This window comes from Theobroma cacao, chromosome 6, assembly GCF_053813885.1.
Source record: "Theobroma cacao isolate CCN51 chromosome 6, ASM5381388v1, whole genome shotgun sequence".
Lineage (NCBI taxonomy): Eukaryota > Viridiplantae > Streptophyta > Magnoliopsida > Malvales > Malvaceae > Theobroma > Theobroma cacao.
The window spans coordinates 30,627,163-30,651,435 of record NC_142644.1 but is presented as its reverse complement, the minus strand read 5'-3'; the positions used below and the strand labels follow the sequence as shown (position 1 = coordinate 30,651,435).

The window sequence follows — 24,273 nt, the reverse complement described above, 5'->3', positions numbered from 1 at the left end:
TGGATCATGGGCTTTCTCCCGCCTTCACTTCTTGCCCAAGAGGCACTAGCTAGGTAAATTGTATTAAGCATATACTTACATGCCTAAGACTCCGATGAGATTAAATTAACATAGCCTGTAAGGAGCACTGACTTTCAAACAGAAAGCACACAGAGCAATCTAAGTTCAAAATGTAATCAGAAAAGCTTGTTCCAATTAAACTTCATAATCAACAATGGAAAAGAAGAGAAATACAAAAAAAAAAAAAAATCATGTCATGATCCATGAGCCCACAAGGAAGATAAAAGTCTTTGGGCAAGCGAGATAACACTTCTTCGTGCTTCACTTTAGAAGACAAAATATGACTGTTCTCTAACATCTAAAAACAAGAAGGAGCATTTTCGTCAACTTCCTTCTAATTTATGTGGGTAGCACATTCAAGAATATACTATATCTTCATAAGGTTTGATCTTATCTATATCTTTTGGTTCAAATTAAGTGCATTTATTAATGTACTATTTTTTAAAAATGTTCTCACGTGCATTAATATAAAATAATTTTTATTATAAATAGTCATAACAATAATTAATTTTAGGTAATCATTAATTTTGAAGATGAAGTAATTTATGTGTTTTATTTTTTAATTATTTTTTTTACATTTCATATTCTTTTGTTTATGTTCTTTGCAACAGAGAGTGCTTTTCATCTGTTGCTTGCAATTGCTGTACCTATGGTCTTCAGGCTTTTTTTTTGTACGTATTAATTAATTCTAATGAAATCTATGATTGGCTTGGCAAAAAAAAAAAAAAAAAAATCGGATAGAATGTTCAACTATCGGCATCACGCCCATGCAATTCAAGGAAATTTCATGTTAGAAATTCCCAACACTTTCTCATTTTTATGATTACATCATGAATCTTGGGATTATTTGTTGCTTTCACATGTTGAATCTCTAGAATGTTGGAAAATTTTGCTTACCAAAAAAATCAATTACCAATAAGAAGAAGAAATGCATGAGGATTTGAGGAATCCAAATATCATTTCCACCCGACTGTGGGTGTAAAATTCAAAGTCTTCTGCGTTAATTCAATGGTCTTAACAATTTATGTATGATTTAAACTATACCTGATTGTTACTTTGTTTTTTTAAAAGGCATTTAACTATATTAATGAAATTATAGATCTGTACAGTTCAGGCCAGAAAAACAAAAACCTTGCCTGTAAGCATGATAGATTAAGTACCCTGTTACAAATCACATATAGCAGGGTACCTTATCAAACCAAAAAACACCCCTGTACCTACAATATCAAAAATACCAGACCTATGAAATCATCAGCAATCCTATCAAAAATCCTTCAGATCAAAAGCGCAACGATATATGCAACAAAGCAACTCATCACAATAAGCACGTTGAATGCGAATAAAATAGCATCTAATTTTTACTTTTATTATCTTTTTTTAAGTTAAATAAAAAATGCGTCTGTTGAATATGAATACAACAATATTTTCAAAGAGTTATATATAAAAAGCATCTAATTTTTTACTTTTAAAAAAAAAGCACTTAATTTTTTAATAATAAACTGTGTGAGTCAATTTTATAAAAATAAATTAAACTATTACATAGGATATTAGGTTTTAATTATTTATTCATTTTGATTTTTCATTGTAGTAAAATTAGCCACCAAATACGTAAATTATTGAAGTGGAGATGCTATTCACCCAGAAGAAGCAAGTGCTTATTAAGCCCCTTTCCACTACTAAATAATAAAAAAAGGAAATAGCAAGAGCTGATCATCACCATGGTTTCGATTGAAATCTCCATGACCCCTTTATTTTACATCTTCCTTTGCTTGCCCAGTCTCAAAAGTGCAGCAGCAATTAATTTCTTATATAATTACTGCGACTCAAATACAACTACTTACACTGCGAATAGCGCTTATCAGCAAAACCTCAATTTCCTTCTCTCATCTCTTAAATCTAACTCTACTCGTGAAAGTGGATTTTACAACCTCACGGTTGGCCGAGACGCTCCGGATATTGTTTATGGCCTCTTTCTCTGCCGTGGCAATGTTACTCAAGATACCTGTCAAGAATGTGTTAGCACAGCGGCCGGCGAGATCCTTCAACGTTGCCCCGAGCAGAAAACGGCTTTGATTTGCTACGACGAGTGCACCTTACGTTACTCCAACCGGTCTTTCTTCTCCATATGGCAAAGAGACCCTGGTTTGCTACTATTGAATACAGGGAATGTTTCAGAACCAGACCAATTCATGGAGTTGCTTGGAAACACGATGCAAGAGATAGCCACACGGGCTGCTGATGATCAGTCAGGGAAAAAGTTTGCTACTGAAGAAGCCAATATCACCAGTTTTTCAACGATTTACACACTGGCTCAATGCACACCGGATTTATCTGCGTTCAATTGTTATACCTGCCTTCAAACAGCTATTTCTTACCTTCCAATTTGCTGCCATGGAAGACGAGGGGGCAGAGTCATATTTCCGAGCTGTAACGTCAGATATGAATTGTACCCTTTTACAGGTAAAGTAGTTCATTAAATATAATTTATGTCATCAAAGATACCAGTTCTTCCTTCCCCTCAAGCACCACAATCTAAGGTAAACTAGTTGAATTAAATATAATTAATAGGATAAATAATTGAGAGGGCCACCCAGGTAAATTCGAAGCTTAAATTAATTCAGAAGAGAGAAAAGGTAGTAATCTTTATGAGTAGACTTTCTCTACCATCTAAAAACAAGTAGGAGCTTTTTCTTCATCATAAGGTGTTATTTAAGCAAAAAGTCTCATACGTATTAAATATACATAACAGTTAATGCAATGAATTTGATCATTTTTAATGTATTGAACAAAGTATTTTTATTATTAATAATTATAATAATAATTATTTTTAGATTACTCCTTAGTAAAATCGTTGATAAAAAAAAATCTATAACCATAATCATTAATATTTTAGAAGATGAAGATAATTTGAATTACTTTTTATTAGCATTCTATATGTTTTTTTGTTTGGATTAATTTTTGTTTGCATTTCATATAAAAGTATAGATTATTAGATAGAATGTTCAACTATCGACATCAAGGCATGTAATTCGTGGAAATTTCATGTTAGAAATTCCCTGGACTTTTCATTTTGCAATCACACCTTGAAGCTTCCCATTATATATTCCTTTCACATCTTGAATCTCTAGCTAGAATGTGGAAAATTTTGCTCAGCAGAATTCAACCAATTACAAAAACATTGATTGATTTTGTTTCTCATACTTGATTTTTCAAGATAGCTGAATTTTTCTCTATAATTTGTTTTCATGCATGCCCTCTCTCTTGCTTTCATAATAAAATATTTACTACTTTTTCCAATGCACCCAAATTATACTATTATTTCATTTAACTCGTCTTTTAAATATTGTCCTGATTGCATTTTTTAAATTGTCTCAAATTAATGTCTCGTTTGAAAAGTCAAAGAAAACTCATTCTCACTTACGTTTAAAAAAAAAAAAATCATTCTCACTTTCCGCTGTTATCAATACAACGACTTGTCCCTATATTAATGAGGATAACAATGAGCTGAATTGAGAATATGTTCCCTTAATCAGGAGTAAAAAAACGAAAAAAATCAAAGTGGATTCCGCTGGGTGCAAGTTTATCAGCGACTATTGGGCTAGCTCTATTTTCTGCTTGTGGTTTCTTCATCTGGAGGAGAAGAAACATTCAAGGTAACCACTGGATTAATCTTGGCTAGGCATAAAAAATTAGTGTTATATTGTTACGCCAATCACATTTACATATTTTTTTTGGAGTGAATCACATTTACATTTTATTACAGAGGATAATGAAAATAGTCAAGAAGTTCAATTCCTTGACTTGGTTGGGGGAAGTATTCGCAATGAGCACTCAAGAGAAAATTTTAGTGAAGAAAAGATGTCGAGATCTCAAGAGTTTCCTTCAATTCAATTGGATATTCTACATGCCGCGACAAATCATTTTTGTGATGAAAATAAGCTGGGAGAGGGTGGATTTGGTCTTGTATACAAGGTAATTGTGATTAAAGCTTGATTCATAAATTAATTGCGTAATATGATTAAAGCTTCATGTGAGTGAACAAAGTATCTTGAGACATTTTTAGTTGAATTGTAGTATGTTACATAAATTAATAAATTCTTCCAGGGAACACTACCAGATGGTAAAGAAATTGCAGTTAAAAGGCTCTCAAGAACTTCTGGTCAAGGGCTGCTTGAGTTCAAGAATGAAGTCATGTTAATTGCCAGATTACAGCATAGAAATTTGGTGAGGCTCTTAGGATGCTGCTTAGAGCAAAACGAACAGTTGCTGGTGTATGAATTCATGCCCAACAGAAGCCTTGACGTTTTCCTGTTTGGTTTGACTCTTCAACCTTGAATTTTTAACTAACAACACTGCCTTGTAATGAAAAAGTTAACTAGTCATTATTTTGTTGTTTTTCTTTTTTTCCCTTTTGGGGCCTTTGTCAGATTCGAGCATGGCGGCACAACTATCTTGGCTAAAACGATTCAGTATTATAAAAGGAATTGCTCGAGGTATCATGTATTTACACGAGGACTCTCGTCTTAGAATTATTCACAGAGATCTTAAAGCAAGTAATGTTTTACTTGATCATGAGATGAATCCCAAAATTTCAGATTTTGGTCTGGCAAGAATTTTTGATGGAGATCAAAATCAAGCAAATACAAATAGAGTAGTTGGAACATAGTAAGTCTATGCATTCTTCCGAACTCATTGCCTTTTAAGCTTACAGGATTATATGCTTTTTGTAGTTTGACATTGTTTTCTAGGTAAAATACACTAACACACTTAACTTTTAATCATAATTATACACGGGTCCACTAGTTTTCGAAAAGGACACTTTGTCCCAAATGTGTAAAACATGAAATGTCTAAAATGCTGTTTTTTCCACCCTTTTCCTTTCTTTCAAGCTGACCGGCGACGTTCCCTTACATCGATTGGCCACCCATCACCTTGGGCCGTGCTCACCACTGATTTTGTGTTCCTCTAGGGAGTGTTGTTAGTTATGGGTGGCTGGAAAGATTTTTTTTTTTGTTTTTTGAAAAAGAGAAGATTTAAAAATGAAAAATTATAATTTATATAGTAGTAATTTTTAAAATTAATGAAAAGTAAAATTATCTTAAAAATATTACTACGTTATCAAACTAACAAAAACATTGACGATTGATTAACGATAGGACTTATGCGTCTAGCAAAAATATTTTTTTGGAGAAAAAGTCCACTTTGGAAACTAACGGACCTGCATATAATTATGGTTAAAAGTTGATGATGTTAGTGTATTTTACCATTGTCTTTTTGTTGTTCATTTTCGACATGTCATCTCTCTTGATAATAACCAAGCCGTGGACAATTCATCACTGCCGCATCTAATTACTATTGATTCATAATAGTACAATGTTGAATGTTCATATTTAATACTGATTCTCTCTTTCTAAAATTTTTTGTAGAGCATCTAACTCTATTTTGTGTCTTTTTATAATTGCATCTTATGAACTGAAACAGCGGATACATGGCACCCGAATATGCTATGGAAGGACTTTTTTCTATCAAATCTGATGTTTTCAGTTTTGGAGTCCTTTTGCTAGAGATTATAAGTGGAAAAAAGAATAATGGTTTTCATCTATCAGAGCATGGTGAAAGCCTCCTAACTTTTGTACGTTATGGTCCTCTCTTTATCTTCAAAGATTAGATGAATCTGCCATATATGCTGATTTTAAGTAAAAATTGTAGGCATGGAAACTATGGTCTAAAGGTCAAGGAATGAAGCTAATAGATCAGCTCCTTGTGCAGTCGTGTGTTGCCACTGAGGTGCTTAAATGCATCCATATTGGCCTATTATGCGTGCAAGAAGACCCAGCAGACAGACCTAGAATGACATCTGTGATTGTCATGTTGGAAAGCGAGACCATAACACTTCCTCGACCAGCAGAACCTGCATTTTCTGTTGGACGTGTTGTCGCAGAACCAACTGAACCCACTTCAAATGATAGAATATATTCTGTTAATGAGGTTACAATTTCAAATTTGTCACCTCGATGATTGATTAGAGGGTGCATATATATTCCTTTATTTCTTCTTCTTTCTTTTTAGGATTCATGAACATTTCTTTATTTCACTACCTGAACGACTAATTTCTCTTTTTTATTTCCTAATGGCAAGTGTGAGTTGGATATTAGAACACGAACGACCAATTTGCTTCTCTGAATCGATTGGCGTCAAGAAGTTTAATTCATGTTAAAAACTTGGAGAAATGGGGTTTTTTCTTCACTTAAACGAAAGAGAAACTGGATGGAATTTCTTCTCCACCTAATCGTAGAAAAAGTTCTCTGTGTGTTTGGCTCATTATGATGGGAGGGCGGAATGACTGGTTGTATTGACTTCGTCGTATTCTTATACTATCCTGACTTGAGTTTAAAATTGAACCAAAATGGGCATAAATTCCAATAAAAATGGACTGTCTATCTCTCTCCTTATTGACTGCCAGCATTACGCGTCCTTGACTTATCCACCCGATTTTGGGCATAAAATTCCAAGTCTTCTGCATTCAATGGCGTCAACCTGCAATTTAAACTATAATCATAATCATCAATTTAAAAAATGATGATATCTATGTCTTTTGATTTTAATTAATTTTTGTTTGCATATCATATATTAGTATAGATAGTTAAGATAGAATGTTCAACTAGGGGCATCAATGCATTCGATTCGAGGAAATTTCATATTAGAGATTTCCAAGATTTTCATTTTACAATCACACCTTGAAGCTTCCCATTACTATATATTTTTTTAAAGATGATGTTATTAGCATTAAGTCATCATGTCATCCAAAGTCTTTAGCTGTTTGTTAAAGACTTCTACAGACATTTGGCTTGCGCAAAAGGAAGAATATACACAATTACAAAGGGAAACTGCTTCACAAAGTTCAATTGCAAGGAGAAGCTTCCCATTATTCACTGCTTTCACATCTCGAATCTCTAGAATGTGGAAAATTTTGCTTATAAAATAAACTGATTAAATCATACATTGACAGTAAAACTAGCCACCAAATAAGTAAATTATTGAAGCGGAGACGTTATTCATCCAGAAGAAGCAAGTGCTTATTTAAACCCCTTTCCAAACAAAAGAAAATAGCAAGAGCTGATCGTCCCCATGGTTTCGATGACCCCTTTATTTTGCATCTTCCTTTGCTTGCTCAGTCTCCACAGTGCAGCAACAGCTAATTTCTTATATAACAACTGCAACTCTGTCGTAACGTGCTGGTCAGAGAACCCGACCGTCAGACGCGGACGAAAATTAACTTATCTAGGAGTCGCCACCAATCTTTTTTATCTAGGTGTGATTGGTCACCTATTAACCCGATTCTAATCGACGAAGTTCTAAATTAATTTTAGGTCCGTCGAAAGAACGAGAACTGATCCACGATTTTTTTTCTTTTAGAGATGGGTTCGGGAGTGCGGTTACGCACGGAGAAGGGTTAGCACCTCCGTGGCGCCCGTTCCACGAATGGTACCATTTAAGCTTAAGTTATCCTATTATAGCCTACTATTGATTTAATCGCTGCTTATTAATTAATTTTTTATTAAATTGGCCAATTGATTTTTTTATTTGGTTTTACGTGTGCACATGATGCAAGCGTAAAATGATGTCATGACTTGTTTATTTTAAATAATGGGGTCGGCAATCTTTTATTGGAAAATCATTCGAAGACCATCTCAACGCTTTGGTGAAGTCTCGAAATTTTTCTCACCTAGAGATATCCCCGAAAGAACTCGTCTCTACAAGCTCCTCGGGAAAATCCTATCATCGGATTCTCGCCCCATTAACAAGAAGAATGTGGCATACTATGACAGTATAAGATGATGATACCTATATGATCACGTTTATTGATTTAGTTAGTTAAAATTCATGTGATAATGTATTTAATAGTTCAAGATGATTTATTGCCTTGTTTACGTGTTTATTATTAAAATTTTTTCTTTAATGCATGTTATTTGCAATTTTATTATTTTTTATCTTTTTATTATTTATTATATTTATTTATTATTTCATTTTATATTTTTAAACAATTATTTGAATTAATAGGTATTGGAGTATAGAGTTCAAAATTTATCCCGACGCTTCGGTGAAAATCCGTTTCGATCTCCAAATTTAAGTGACCTACCTAAAAGTGGCAACTCTTTACCCCTTTTAAGTGAAATTACTCAAAAAATGTATATTTTATTATTTATTTATTATTTCTATTTCTTTTTATTATTATATATTTTTTTATTTCTTTATTCTTCTTCATAATTCATTTTTACTTTTTATAATTTTTATATTTGTATTATGATTTTTTAATATTATCATTTATTTATTTATTTATTATTGTTATTATTATTATTTTTATCTTCTAACACTAAAATCAACATAAAAAAATTTTAAAAATTTTTTTATAACTTTTCCTAAAATAATTAACATTAAATCAACAATACATTTTATCTACACAAAATGGACTAGATCCAAAACCAACTAAAATGGCCCACAAATAAAAGGAAAGAGTTTTACCTTACTGGGCTAGATTGACCCAGTTTCCACAAACCCACAGAGAACCCAAGCTTGCCACACCAGTCCTGTTTTGCAAGCCCACCGGACCCTTGACCCAAATCCTTTTCCTTTTTTTTTTTCTTTTTTCTTTTCTTTCTTTCTTTTCCTTTTTCTTTCTTCTTCTCTCCCAGCCGCTCCCCCTTTTTCTTCTCTCTTTCTTTCTTTCTCCTTCTCATTCTTCCCCTCTTTCCCCTTCTTTCTTTCTCTTTTTCTTCTTTTCTCTTTCTTCTTTTCTTTCTCCTTCTTCCTCTCTCTCCCAACCGTAGCACTCCCCACCGCCGACGCCTCTCTCCCTCTTTCTTTCTCTACTAGCGCCGCTTCTCTCTTTCCTTCCTCTCTTTTCCTCCTTCCCTTTTCCTCTCTTCTTCTCCGTCGATCCTCTCTCTTTCTCCCTCACCCTTTTTGTTTCTTTTGTATTTTTTTTTTATTTTTTTGTTGTTTGATTGTAGCTTTTTGGTTGTTGTTTTGTGGCTTTTTGGGTTAATTGTTGTTGTTTTTTTTCTTGTTTGAGTTTTTTTTTTCGGTGAAGGGATTTTTTTTGCATGAGATGAATCGGTTTTTTTGAAAATTTTCTTGACTTTTTTGGCTGTGTTTTTTTTTTGCTTTTTCAAAAATCCTCTCCCTTGCAACTCTCTCTGGTGCCCTCCTTTAAAAGCCGGATTGTCCAAAAATTTGGACAACCTGGTAGTTGAGGTTCTGGCACCAGAGAGTTGGTAGCCAGAGCCCCCATCCCTTCCTTTTTTCAAGTGCATTAAATGCACTCTGATGGTTGTTGGGGAGGGTTGGCTGTCATTTCCCCTTTTTTATTTTTTTTGTTTTTAATTTATTTCTTATTAATTTTTTTATTTTTAAGCTTTTATTTTTATTCTATTTTATTTTTTGAAATAGGTGTCTACAAACTCAAATACAACTACTTACATTCAGAATAACACTTATCAGAGAAACCTCAATTTCCTTCTCACGTCTCTTAAATCCGACACTACCCGTGAAAGTGGATTCCACAACCTTACGGTTGGCCAAGACCCTCTGGATATTGTTTATGGCCTTTTTCTCTGCCGTGGCAATGTCACCCAAAATATATGTCAAGATTGTGTTAGCACAAATTTAGTTCATTGGTCATTAAATCTTTATAATTACATAAGATGTTTTCATTGGTAACTTTGAAGATTGATGAATAGGCAGGGAGAAAGAGAGAGACTTAATGAATAAGCTTTCGTTCAATATTGAACGTTTTGCTTGATTACAACTTTTGTTTTATTTTGGAGGGTTACAAAATTAAGCAAACCCGACACTTAATGAAACCCAATATGGGTTATAAAAAAATATATATGAAAGAATTTCTTTGAGAAAATCAATGTGAAGTAAATCAAAATTGGAGTAGCTAGCTAGTTAAGACTGAAAGTCTATTCCATCTTGCTCGTTTCACTATCATCAAAACCTTGCGTTGCGGTTTTATTGATATAGCTTTTCTCTACCATCTAAAAACAAGGAGGAGCTTTTCCTTCATCTTCCTTCTAACTTATGTGGCAGCACATTCTTAATGGTGCTAATCTAGTATATGTTCATAATCTTTGATCTTATCTATATCGTTTGTTAAAGTTAAGTGCACTTACTAAGGTGTTATTTTACAAATAAACATATACATACATACATATATATATAATGTATTGAACAAAACATTTTTGTAATTAATAATCATGATAGTAATTATTTTTAGATTACTCGTTCGCAAAATCGATGATAAAAAAAATCTATAACCATAATCATCAATTTAAAAAATGATGATATATATGTCTTTTGATTTTAATTAATTTTTGTTTGCATATCATATATTAGTATAGATAGTTAAGATAGAATGTTCAACTAGGGGCATCAATGCATACGATTCGAGGAAATTTCATATTAGAGATTTCCAAGACTTTTCATTTTACAATCACACCTTGAAGCTTCCCATTACTATATTTTTTTTCAAAGATGATGTTATTAGCATTAAGTCATCATGTCATCCAAAGTCTTTAGCTGTTTGTTAAAGACTTCTACAGACATTTGGCTTGCGCAAAAGGAAGAATATACACAATTACAAAGGGAAACTGCTTCACAAAGTTCAATTGCAAGGAGAAACTTCCCATTATTCACTGCTTTCACATCTCGAATCTCTAGAATGTGGAAAATTTTGCTCAGAAAATATAATCAAATTACCAAAAACATTGATAGAGATGTTATCTTGAAATGTCGGTCATAATATTGGTGCAAGTTTATCAGCAACTCTTGGGTTAGCTCTATTTTCTGCCTTTAGTTTCTTCATCTGGAGGAGGAGAAACATTCAAGATTTGCACTGGATTAATCTTGCCTGGCATTACAAATTTGTATTATATTGTTATGCCAATCACATCATGTTTAATTACTTTTCAAAAAAATATTCACTTCCTGTTTTATTACAGAGGATAGAGAAAATAGCCAAGAAGTTTAATTACCAGACTTGGTAGAGGGAAGAGTTCGCTACGAGCATACAAGCAAAAATACTAGTGGAGAACAAGAGGCGCGATCTCAAGAGTTTCTTTCAATTCAATTGCATATTTTACATGCAACGACAAATCACTTTTGTGATGAAAATAAGATCGGGGAAGGTGGATTTGGCCCTATATACAAGGTCATTATGATTAAAGCTTGATGCATAAGTTAATTACGCAACATAATTAGAACCTGATGTGAGTGAATGTAGTATTTTAATATTTTATAGTCCTGAGGTATTTCTAGTCGAATTGTCATATGTTGCATAAATTACTAAATTCTTTCAGGGTACACTACCGGATGGTAAAGAAATTGAAGTTAAAAGGCTCTCAAGAACTTTCGGTCAAGGGCTGTTTGAGTTCAAGAATGAAGTCATGTTTGCCAAATTACGGCATAGAAATCTTGTGAGGCTCTTAGGATGTTGCTTAGAGAAAAACGAAAAGTTGCTAGTATATGGATTCCTGCCCAACAGTAGCCTTGACGTTTTCCTGTTTGGTTTGATCCTTCAACCTTGAACCTTTAACTAACAACACTATCTTCTAAACGAAACAAGGGTGAAAAAGTTCAGTAGTTATCGGTTTTTGCTATTTTTCTTTTTTATTTTTCCTTTTGGGGCCTTTGTCAAATTCGAGCATGGCTACATAACTGTCTTGGCTAAAATGATTCAGCATTATAAAAGGAATTGTAAGAGGTATCATGTATCTGCACGAGGACTCTCGTCTTAAAATTATTCATATAGACTTCAAAGCAAGTAAAGTGTTACTTGATCATGAGATGAATCTCAAAATTTCAGACTTTGGTATGGCAAGAATTTTTTATGGAGATCAAAATCAAGTAAATACAAATAGAGTAGTTGGAACATAGTAAGTCTAACTCTTGCCTCTTAAGCTTAGTAGGGAATTGACATTTTTTATCATTAGTCATTTTTGCCATTAACTTATCCACATTTATTAAAATTAAATGAGTTTAACTTATCAACTTTGTTCACAAAATTTTATGTTTTTGCCGGTTCTTTGTAAACTATTTTGCTTTTAATCATTTATAACATAAATCAGTCTTTGTGAATGCAATAGTCTAATAATCAGTTTTTATGGAAATAACATATGTTTCATGATTAGTAGTTAGAACAAAACATGTTTTGTTACTGAGGCATCTAGTTAATACTGATTCAACAGTACAATGTTGAATGTTCATATTTAATATTGATTTCTTTGTTTCTAAAATTTTCTATGGATCATCTAATTCTATTTTTATCCTTTTTCCATTGCTTCCTATGAACTGAAATAGTGGATACATGGCACCCGAATATGCAATGGAAGGACTTTTTTCTATCAAATCTGATGTTTTCAGTTTTGGAGTACTTTTGCTAGAGATCATAAGTGGAAAAAGGAATAATGGTTTTCATCTGTCAGAGCATGGTGAAAGCCTCTTAACTTTTATAGGTTTTTATCCTTTCTTCCTCTTCAAAGATTAGATGAATCCATCTTATATGCTAATTTTAAGTAACAATTGTGAAGGCGAGGAAACTTTGGTCTAAAGGTCAAGGAATTGAGCTAATAGATCAGCTCCTTGTGCAGTCGTGTGTTGCTGCTGAGGTGCTTAAATGTGTAACGATCCCTACTTAGTCGCTACCGACGTCCGAGACCTCTGAAAAATCCCGCCAAGTCCTGAACAAGCCTAAAAGAAATTTCTCTATAACTCATTGTACACCTTTACTAATCCATATTAATGTTTGAGCCATATATATTTTTATAACTTCAAATTTCACAAGAAGCATAGCCATTAAATTTTGACTTTAAGTCATGATATCACAATTAAATACATTGAGTTCAATAATCTAAAATTTATGTTTTATCAAAACTAATATTTGTTTACATAGTAAAACCAAAGTACTATAACTCAATCTCTAACAGCAGAGCGACTCAGAATAAAAGGCTATGAGATGCCTTTACCTATTTGCGGTGGGCCGAACGCACTGATGATTACTCGTTAGGTCGATCCTTGTCTGCAAAAGAGGGAAAAGAAAGGTGTAAGTCTCACAGACTCAGTAATCATCGGCTCTGTGAGTAGGGCGTAGATGGGAAACAAGCAAATAGCAGATCAGTTGAATATAAAAATGCAAGATTACAAAAATAATTTATTTCAAACAGGAGTTTATGCCTTATACGAAAAACCGAGGATTTCTTACGCATTGTAAACACTTCAATTGGTAAATCAACCAAGGTAGATAAAAATTTTTGCTACAAAACAGATCAATAGCGTTATTCAAGCCAATCATTTGAAATATTGAATTAAAACAATTTTACATAAAGAAAATTTCGCCGTTAAGATCAATTGACATTTTACTCAAATCAAATCAGTATATTCGACAAGCTCCCATGAAATCGAATGTTAATCAAACTCATACATAAACTACAAATCACCTCGCACTCGAGGAGTTAAAATTCATTTCACCGTAAAAAAAAATAAGGTAAGCTGCAAAAAAACCGTTAAATTCCATTTTCACCATGTAGAGAAATATGAGTTTGAAAACTCAAGATGCCACTCTCGAGTAAGGAATGAAAATAAACACGTGGTCCCGCTACCACGTAATAACATCCGAGAGCATCGCTTCCACCGGATTCCCATGTACCATGGCAGTCTCACGATGTTGGCCGACATCAGAGAATCAAGCAGTCGCAACCGCGTAATCATCTGGTGGCCTAGCCAGGCATACATATATCACAGGCCGTGGCCCCAACCACGCCTAACAGCCCGTTGGTGATTCAATGGTTCTCTAGCTAGAGCTCACTCGTGCACGAGGGTCACACTTAACCGATGTGACATCCGACCTACTCTCGAATCTCTCGGTTTAAAAATCATTTTAGAATCGCTTTATGTCCTTGAAATCTCATCTTAAAATTATTTTCAAAGTATTCAACATAGGATATGATAAAATCTATCATTTTCTCAAAATATATTTATGCATGAATTTCAAAACAATAATTCGCATGGTGAATAAGTAACATAACCATGAATGCACACTACACAAATATAAGGTACAGATTTTGATGTAAAATAGTATAAAGGGCTTGTTTCCCATTTTTAAAACACTTTACATATAATTTATACATATATATATTCAAACCGATTTCTAAATATAATTTGCAACCACAATTTCCTAAAATTACTACCAGCACATGCTATCCACAATTTTCGTGTTTAAAATAAGTCATACGTATAGGTATATATATTTACGAAAATTTTAAAATTGGCACCCCCTACTCACCTCACAATAGCGGGATGTTACGTCGCTATTAATTCAAAGACGTATCGAGCTACTCCTTCTTACCAGTAGTTCGTTATTTCCTTCAACCTTTGACCACAGTGCACCATTTATTTATTTCTCCTAAATATTAAAACCCACTTAATTAATATATCTATTTTTATTCTAGCACCATTATTATATATATTTTTATTATTTTCTTACCTTTCTTTCCCGTTTTTTCCTCTCTCTTCTACTCGTTTTTCTCTTCCTTTCTTCTCACTCCTTTCACGCACCAATCGGATGCACTTTCTTCCTCTCTTTCTCTCACCACCGGCAGCACCCCAATACTCAACTTTCTCTTTTTTCTTTCCTCAAAATCTAGCAGCAACTCAGCTTTCTTTTCCCTTAAAATTTGCAGTAAAACTCTCATCTTTTGACTCCTTTAAGTGGTAGCACAAAATCTCTCTTTCCCAGCTCTCTCTTTCTCTTTTTTTTTTTTTCCTTCCTCTTTTTTTTCTCTACTTCTCTCGTTTTTGGCCGACCTTCTCTCCCTTTTTATTTCTCTCCATATGCTGCTGGTTAAAAAGGAAGAAAAAGAAATGACTTTCACCTGGAAGGGAGAAAAGAACGGCATGACAACTTTTTGTCCTTATCTCATTCCTTTCATTCAATATTTCTTTCTCTTTTTACTCTTTATCGGCCCCTACCATCATTCACCATAAAAAGAGATATTTTCTTATTATCTTATTATTATTTTGACTTCATAATAAGTCACATGCAGCCGACATCCATTCTTATCTTCTCTCTTTTCATCTTTGTTTCTTCTTTTAATTATTCTATTCTTTCTTTCCTCTTTTGAAATGGTCGACCCCCACTCTTTTATGTCTTCCATTGCTTGTTCAATCACTTCACACTAATAAATTTGCTTGACTTTCCTTTTTACTTAGTTGACCAGCCTTTTCAACATTTGTCTTCATCATCACTCTAATTTCACTCCCAACTCCTTTTGTTCCTCAAATGGCCGGCCCCTACTACCCAATTCATTACTTAAAAATATATTCTTACTATTATTATATATATATTTTTATCTCATAATTTAATTATATTATTTTCTCAAAATAATAAAGTTTACATATAAATTTTCCCCCACTTAAATTAGACATGTGCCCATCTTTCAAACTAATTCCCATAATTGATAATATTTTATTTTAAAAATATTCTTTTCGTCCGTGATGGCTCTTCGACACTTAAATTTACATCAATTGTCCCTTCGTCTTATTGATAGGTCTTATTGACGATTAAACGAGGATACGGGGTGTTACAAAATGCATCCATATTGAGCTATTATGCGTGTAAGAAGACCCGACAGACAGACCTAGAATGACATCTATGATTGTCATGTTAGAAAGCAAGACCATAACACTTCCTCGACAAACAGTACCTGTATTTTCTGTTGGACGTGTTGTTGCAGAACCAACTCAACCCACTTCAAATGATAGAATTTGTTCTGTTAATTAGGTTACAATTTCAAATTTGTTGCCTCGGTGATTGATTTGTGGGTGCATCTTCCTTTATTTCTTTTTTTTTTCACTACCCAAAGTAAGCAGAAAGAATCTACTACAAAGTGATGACAAGGAAGGACATCTTTCTTTATATCATTATTCTATGGACACTAGCTTACAACAGTTAAAAAGCGTTTTTGGGTTGAAATGGGCATCCATATAATTACCATTTTCAACAAAACAATAGGAGTTGTTGTTTCATTTTATCTGTTCTTTTTCTTTTAAAAAAGGTTTTATCTATTCTTAATCGTCATAGATCGGCTTACTGCGACCAAGAAATTTACTCTACTACCTAATTAGATATTGACCTTTCCTACAGAAAAATCTAAATCGAATGTCATGAATTTTGCCAAATTTCATCAGTACAACAAATTTGTATAAGAGAGTTGACAATTAAAGAAACAAGATGGACTTGGATCATGGGCTTTCTCTGCCCTTCACTAGGTAAATTTTATCAACAATCAAGCGAATATTTAGATGTATAAAACTCCAATGAGATTAAATTAACACGGACTGTAAGGAGCACTAACTTTCAAACAGATAAAAAAACTTGGACAACGGGGTTTCTTAATGGTCAGTCTGGGCTGGAAATTGGAACACGAATGACTAATTTGCTGCTCTGACACGATTAGCGTCTTGAAGTTTAATTAAACATGATTAGCGTCTTGAAGTTTAATTAATGTTAAAAATTTGGAGAAATGGGGTTTTTTCTTGCTTAGCGTCTAGAAGTTATGATGGGAGAAATGGAAGTTCTTCTCCACCTAATCATAGAAAAAGTTCTGTGTCTTTGGCTCGTTATGGTGGCAGGCTGAATGACTGGTTGTACTGACTTTGTCGTATTCATTGTTTCTGACCTAAAACAAAAATAAATTATAAATAAAAGTAAAGAGAAGAGGAAGCCCCAGATCGAGAAAACCATTTTTGCTAAGGTCCGGGGAAACAGAAGCAGAACATGCTTGTCTATAAGTCCTTCATAACTCTGTTCTTCCTCTCCTTGCTTAGCTTAAGCATTAAAACGCAACCAGCTTACGTCGTTCATGACTGTTCAAACACGATCACTTTTCCCATAAACAGCACTTACCAAGCCGATCTCAATTACCTGCTCTCTGCTGAAGAATGATGCTTAACGTGAAGAACCAGAAAGCTTTGCTGCAAGTCGAGCCTAAGAACATGCAAAATGAAGAAGACCATTTTCACGTGCCTTGGCCACGTGATTCTTTTAATTTGTGTAGTTATTATTTTAATATTGTAGTGTGTCAGTTTTTATTCAGTTTGTAATTTATGTCTTGTTCCTTAGTGGGGTAGTTTTTTAATGACCTTGTAGGCCACTAAGTACTAGGCCTGAAAGTGTCAATTAATTTCCCATTGTTTATTTTTCATGGCTTTCTCTCTTGTACTTGTAAGAACACTTACTTAATGGTATAAGTGAGTGGCTTCTGTGTGGCTTTCTACAATTCTTCTCCAATTCACGTGTGTTGGCTTTCATTACTTAGTTCATAAACTCTTTAATTTTCTATCACATGGTATCAGAGCTCTAAGGATCTTAAGGGACCCTTTCTATGATATTACTCAAAACTTAAACTATTATGGCTTCAGAAAGTTTCAGTGCAGCACCACCTCTAATTTTCACAGGTGACAATTACGCCATATGGGCTGTGAAAATTGAGGCATATCTTCGTGGCTTTGATTTATGAGAGCTTGTGGAAGTGGGAGGTGACACTCCGATTATGAGACATGTGAACCCAACAATTGCTCAGATTAAACAACACAATGAAGAGGTTGCAAAGAAATACAAAGCACTCTCTTGCATTCACTCTGCAGTGTCTGATTCAATCTTCACCAGAATCATGACTTGCAAAAATCCAAAGGAGGCTTGGGATCATTTGAAAGAAGAGTTCCATGGTAGTGAAAGGACTCGACAAATGCAAGCTTTAAATCTGCATAGAGAGTTTGAAATTCTAAGAATGAAATATGATAAAAGCATCAATGAGTATTCTGACAAAATCATGAAGCTGGTGAACCAGCTAAGGCTACTTGGAGAAGACATGACTGATCGAAGGATAGTCAACAAGGTTCTAGTGAGTCTTCCAGAGAAATTTGAAGCCAAAATTTTCTCTCTAGAAGACTCTAAGGATCTGTCACAGCTTACTGTGATCGAGCTAGTAAATGCCCTACAAGCTCAAGAGCAAAGAAGGGCGATAAGACATGAAAATAATGTAGAAATGGCCTTTATGGCCAAAAACAAAGACAAGAACTCCAGCAGCAAGAAACAAGACCAGGAGAAGAGGAATCGGGATAGAAGACCCAATGATGGAAAGCAAGGGAAACAAAAGGGTACTTTTTCACCTTGCTCATACTGCAAAAAGAAGAACCATTTTGAAAGGTTCTGCTGGTTTCAGCCAAACGTGAAGTGTAGGTCGTGTAATCAGATGGGGCACGTTGAGAAAGTCTGCAAAGCAAAATGGAACAAGTTAGAAGAGAAAACTGCTATTGTTAAAGAAAAAGAGATTGAAGAAGAAGTTTTATTCATGGCTAGGAATCCTAACATTCAAAAGAAAAGGGATACCTGGCTGATTGATAGTGGCTGCTGAAGCCATGTCACTAGGAATGACGAAACCTTCCTTACCTTGAACAGAAACTTCAATACTCAAATGGAGATTGGAAATGGAACATATTTGAAGATTTTTGGAATAGGAAAGGTAGGAGTTGATACACCAACAAGTATGAAAACAATCTCTAATATTTTCTTTTCACCAGATGTAAGTCATAATCTACTTAGTGTTGGCCAGTTATTAGAAAATGACTATTCCATATGGTTCAAAGATAGATTGACGCAAAAGCATCTAGGATTATATTTTATTTAATTTATTTTTTTTTTGTTAATTTTAGTTGATTTAGGAATTATAGGTATATTAAAATTCTTCCTTTACTTGTGTTAGGATTTTAAGCTAGTCATGTTCTATTTGGGAATAGAACACCTATTTTATTTAAATTTTTTATTAATTATTCTAATTGTATTAGACAACTAAGAGTAGAGTTTTATTAGGATTTGAGCCTATAATACTATAAATAAGACCCTTAGGCTTAGTTATGAGACATTCAGAGTTGAGAGTTAATAAATAATATTTTCTTAAGAAGGAATGCTTATTTATCTAGACTCTTTTAAAGAGTAAGAGATTTTAGTATCTTTGGAACAGCCAACCAAAGTGAGATTTTGACTATTTTTCACCTTAGTGGGGTTTTCAACCTTGCCAAGATTGGTGATTCACCTTAGTGGGGTTTTCAACCTCGCCACGATTGGTGTCTTTCACAACATCTAGGTGTATTTACAATGCCCTGGCGTCAATTTGGTATTAGAGCGGGAGGATTATTATTCGCTGCATAAGTTTAGGTTCGCTGTCGAGTTTCGATACTCCCTGTTCGAGTAATTTTATTGCTTTATAGTCATATCTTCATCTTTTTTTTTCTACATCACCATAACGTCATCACCATAAAATAAAATGCCGCCAAGACGTCAAAATTGTCAAAGAGATGATCATGAGATTGAGATTGCAGAACTACGCTAGCAAATTCAAGAATTACAAGAACAACTCGCAAGACGTGATGCTCAAATTAACAATAGCAGCTCTAGTGATGAAGAGAATGACACCAACCCGTTTCATCAAAATTCATCCTCTGATGAAGAAGTACCTATTCGTCGCCTAAGAACTACTGTTGCTAGAGATTTGGGAACCAAAGTCGACATTCCTGAGTTTGAAGGAAGACTTCATCCTGATGACTTCCTTGACTGGCTCTACACAGTAGAAAGAGTTTTTGAGCTCAAAGATATTCCCAATGAAAAACGTGTGAAGCTTGTGGCAATTAAATTGAAAAAAAAACGCTTTTATTTGGTGGAAAAATCTCAAAAGACAACGAGAAAAAGAAGGCCGCAACAAGATCAGAACATGGGATAAGATGAGTCAAGAACTCAAGCGTAAGTTCCTTCCTGAGCATTATCGACAAGAAATTTTAATCAAATTTCATAACTTGAGGCAAAAAACAATGACGGTGGAAGAATATACAATGGAGTTCGAACAACTTCACATGAAGTGCGATGTCCATGAGCTTGAAGAACAAACTGTAGCTCGTTATCTTAGGGGTCTTAATGTTGAAATTGCAGATGTTGTTCAACTACAACCATATTGGAACCTAAATGATGTCATCAGATTAGCATTAAAAGTTGAGAACCAACAACTACAAAAATGCTCAATGAGTTCATCTAGATAGAAAAATTTCACTTCAAACCGTGCGAGACAGAGTTCGGCAACCATTCCACCTCCAAAGGTAAACTCTTTCAAAACTCTAAATCATAAAGAGACTACTTCTACTCGTGCTCCTAATGTCAATAAAAAGTGCTTCAAATGCCAAGGATTTGGGCATATTGCTTCTGATTGTCCAAATAGAAGAATTATCTCTTTAATTGAACAAGAAGTCATGGAGGAACCTAGCCTAGAAGAAGTAGATGATGAGCTAGAAATATTCAACAACGAAGAGATAGAAGAAGTTTCTGCTGACCATGGAGAAGCTCTTGTTGTACGTCGTAACCTTAACACTGCTATGATGACAGAAGATGAAAGTTGGCTCCGTCATAATATATTCCATACAAGGTGCACATCTCAAGAGAAGGTTTGTAATGTCATTATTGATAGTGGAAGCTGTGAAAATGTTATTGCCAACTACATGGTGGAAAAGTTGAAACTTCCAACTGAAGTACATCCTCAGCCTTACAAGCTACAATGGCTGAGAAAAGGAAACGAAGTTAAGGTAATAAAGCGTTGTTGTGTTCAATTCTCTATTGGAAATAAGTATAAAGACGAAGTCTGGTACGATGTTATTCCAATGGATGCATGCCACTTGTTGTTAGGACGCCCATGGCAATATGATCGTCGAACTCACAATGATAGATACAAAAATACTTATTTGTATGTCTGGTTTAAACAAAGTTTAAATACTTAATCGTCGAGCAAAAATTATGTTGACTCCATTAAAGCCAGAAGATTGCCCAAAGAAACAAGAGAAAGATAGAACACTCATCACTATGTCTGGTTTAAACAAAGTTTTTCGTAAGTCAAGCCTTTTATACCTCTTATTAGTTTGTGAGAAGAATGAAGTATCTTCACCCTTGTCCAAAGATGTCAAACCCATAATTGAAGAGTTTTGTGATGTTGTACCTAAAGAGATACCCCATGGACTGCCACCAATGCAAGATATTCAGCATGCCATTAATTTCATCCCTGGTTCTATAATTCCAAACAAGCTTGCTTATCGCATGAGTCCGCATGAGCATAAGGAGTTACAACATCAAGTCAAACAACTTTTGGAAAAAGGCTTGGTAAGAGAAAGCGTTAGCCCTTGTGCTGTTCTTGCTTTATTAGTTCCAAAAAAAGATGAAACATGGCGTATGTGCATTGATAGTCGTGCCGTGAACAAAATCACCATCAAGTATCGTTTTCCCATTCCTAGACTTGATGATTTGTTGGATCAATTGCATGGTGCTATTATCTTTTCCAAGATCGATCTGCGTAGTGGTTATCACCAAATTCGAATGCGACCTGGAGATGAATGGAAAACTGCATTCAAAACTCGTGATGGGTTATATGAATGGACAGTTATGCCTTTTGGCCTCTCTAATGCACCCAACACCTTTATGCGCCTAATGAACCAGGTATTTCGTCCTTTTATTGGGAAGTTTGTTGTGGTTTATTTTGATGATATTTTGGTATATAGTAAAAGTCAAAAAGAGCATCTGGAACATTTACGGCAAATATTTGAAGTACTTCGAGAGCAAAAGCTTTTTGCTAACTTAAAAAAGTGTGAATTTATGACAAACAAAGTTATCTTCCTAAGATATGTTGTTTCAAACCAAGGGATTGAAGTAGACCAAAGCAAAGTTGATGCTATTGTCAAATGGCCAGTTCTGAAGTCACTTCATGATGTTCGAAGCTTTCATTGATTGACCTCTTTTTATCGACGTTTCATCAAAAACTTTAGTTCTGTTACTGCTCCGCTTACTGAATGCCTCAAACAAGATAGTTTTATATGGAGTACGAAGGCACAACATAGCTTCGAGGAATTGAAAGAAAAGATTACTAAAGCTCCAATGCTTGCACTTCCAAACTTTGATATGGTGTTTGCAGTTGATTGTGATGCCTCTAATGTTGGTATTGGTGCTGTTCTTTCTCAAAAAGGAAGACCAATTGCTTTTTTTAGTGAGAAACTCAATGATGCAAGATTGAAGTACTCAATAGAAACTCAATAAGGAGTTTTATGCTGTTATTCGAGCCCTCGATCATTGGAGCCATTATTTATTGCCAAAAGAATTCATCTTGTATTCTGACCATGAAGCCCTCAAACACCTTAACTCCCAACACAAGCTTAATCGGCGACATGCAGCTTGGAGTGAGTTTCTTCAAGCCTTTCCAATTCTCCTCAAGCACAAGTCAGGTGCACAAAACAAAGTAACTGATGCCTTAAGTCGTCGCCTTACTCTCCTCTCTACCTTGCAATTAAAGGTTGTTGGCTTTGAAGTTGTGAAAGAATTGTATAAGAAAGATCTTGAATTTGGTGAGATACGGAAGTCCAATTCCCAACATCCTTATCGACAATTTCATCAGCAAGAAGGATATCTTTTTAAAGGTAACCAACTATGCATCCCTCAATGTTCTTTACGCCAATCTATTATTTGGGAAGCTCATAATGGAGAATTAGCTGGACATTTTGAGAAGCTCATAATGGAGGATTAGCTGGACATTCTGAATTTTTAAATTAAATTCAACTGTTCAAGGGTGTGCTAGCAGATGGGAAGGAAGTGGCAGTTAAAAGGCTGTCGAGCAGGTCATGGCAAGGTTTGGAAGAGTTGAAGAATGAAGTCATATTAATTTCAAAACTTCAACATAAAAACCTTGTCAGGCTATTGGGATGTGGAATTGAAGGTGAGAAAAAGCTGCTCATATACGAGTTTATGCCAAACAAAAGCCTTGATTTCTTCATCTTTGGTATGTACCCTTTATTCTTCCACAGTGGACTAGAACGTCTCATGTGAATCTTTTGGTTTATCAAATTATCTTGAATATATATATTTTTTTAAGATCCGGAGAACCGTCCACAACTTGATTGGAAGACATGCAGTGAAATTATAAGTGGAATTGCTAGGGGACTTCTTTATCTTCACGAGGACTCCCGACTTAAAATCATTCATAGAGATCTAAAACCCAGCAATGTATTGCTGGACCAAGACATGGTTGCCAAGATATCAGATTTCGGCATGGCAAGGATTTTTTGTGAAAATCAGAATTCAGCTAACACTAAAAGAGTTGTGGGAACATAGTGAGCTTGCATTTTCTTAAATCTTTATTCTTGACCCTTACTTGATAAATACTAAAAGAGAAAAAAATAGCTGGTATTTATACATGAAACAGTGGATACATGGCTCCAGAATATGCAATGGAGGGATTTTTCTCTGTGAAATCAGACGTTTTTAGCTTCGGCGTGATAATACTAGAGATTCTGTGCGGGAAAAAAAAAACAGTGGCTTTTACCTAACGGAACATGCCCAAACACTTCTTGCATATGTGAGTTTACCTGTTTGTCAAAATTAAAGTATCCCTCCATCAGTTCAATACTGTATTGTGTCTAAAAATTATTTGTGTGAATTCATTGGCAGGCCTGGCGACTATGGAAAGAAGGGAAAGACCTAGAAATAGTAGACCCTTGTTTGCTGGAATCATGCTCAACACCAGAAATCAATAGGTGCATTCATGTTGGGCTTTTATGCGTGCAGGAAGATCCAGCAGACCGACCCACCATATCTGATATTGTGGTTGTGTTAGGAAGTGATACGCATACAATTGCTCTTCCTGAACCAAGGAGACCTGCATCTTCTGTTGGCAGAGTGGTTGCAGTTGATCAGTCTTCAACGAGAGATCCATGAGTAAATCAGATGACAATGTCTGATATCTCAGCCCATTGAATGTATTGACCCCCGTAACAAATGAAAGTTAATCTAACAGCTGTCGACTGATTTCATTGATAAGACGGAAGTTCAATGTTCAAAATCTCTATTCCCTTTGTTCAAATGTAATGAGAATATCGATGAGATTGATCTGTTAATGGGGCACGAACGTTAAATGTTATTAGCAATACTGGTTTTATGCACTAGGCTAATTTTCTGTTTTTTTTTTTTTTTGGATAATCTATGAGACCTACAATTGTTTGCTTCCAGCTAAATAAGGTAAAAAAAACCATCAAATTACCTTAATTACGAGAAAATGCCTTAATTAAAGAAGATTAACG

The 24,273-nt window shown here is 34.5% G+C and overlaps 2 protein-coding genes and 1 pseudogene across 2 annotated transcripts; all 3 read left to right on the top strand.

The window, feature by feature from the left end:
• Positions 1 to 1,778: 1,778 nt before the first annotated feature.
• EP1 (receptor-like protein kinase-related family protein) lies at positions 1,779 to 2,537 on the top strand. The gene has a single exon (XM_088807679.1). The coding sequence runs from the start codon at positions 1,779 to 1,781 to the stop codon at positions 2,535 to 2,537; it is 759 nt and encodes a 252-aa protein (XP_088663805.1).
• A 1,360-nt stretch (positions 2,538 to 3,897) lies between these two features.
• LOC148762291 (cysteine-rich receptor-like protein kinase 10) lies at positions 3,898 to 6,086 on the top strand. The gene is made up of 5 exons (XM_088807232.1): positions 3,898 to 4,032; positions 4,165 to 4,375; positions 4,488 to 4,725; positions 5,542 to 5,692; positions 5,770 to 6,086. The coding sequence occupies exons 1-5, from the start codon at positions 3,919 to 3,921 to the stop codon at positions 6,076 to 6,078; spliced, it is 1,023 nt and encodes a 340-aa protein (XP_088663358.1). The 5' UTR covers positions 3,898 to 3,918; the 3' UTR covers positions 6,079 to 6,086.
• Positions 6,087 to 9,377: 3,291 nt separating this feature from the next.
• LOC148762290 (cysteine-rich receptor-like protein kinase 10) lies at positions 9,378 to 23,950 on the top strand (annotated as a pseudogene).
• The last annotated feature ends 323 nt before the right edge of the window (positions 23,951 to 24,273 follow it).

Excerpts from the sequence above, each read along its gene's own strand:
- EP1 (XM_088807679.1), top strand. The coding sequence starts at position 1,779 with ATGGTTTCGATTGAAATCTCCATGACCCCTTTATTTTACATCTTCCTT.
- LOC148762291 (XM_088807232.1), top strand. The coding sequence starts at position 3,919 with ATGTCGAGATCTCAAGAGTTTCCTTCAATTCAATTGGATATTCTACAT. Across the intron at positions 4,033-4,164 it reads GATTTGGTCTTGTATACAAG|GGAACACTACCAGATGGTAA; the intron begins GTAATTGTGATT and ends AAATTCTTCCAG. Across the intron at positions 4,726-5,541 it reads AATAGAGTAGTTGGAACATA|CGGATACATGGCACCCGAAT; the intron begins GTAAGTCTATGC and ends GAACTGAAACAG.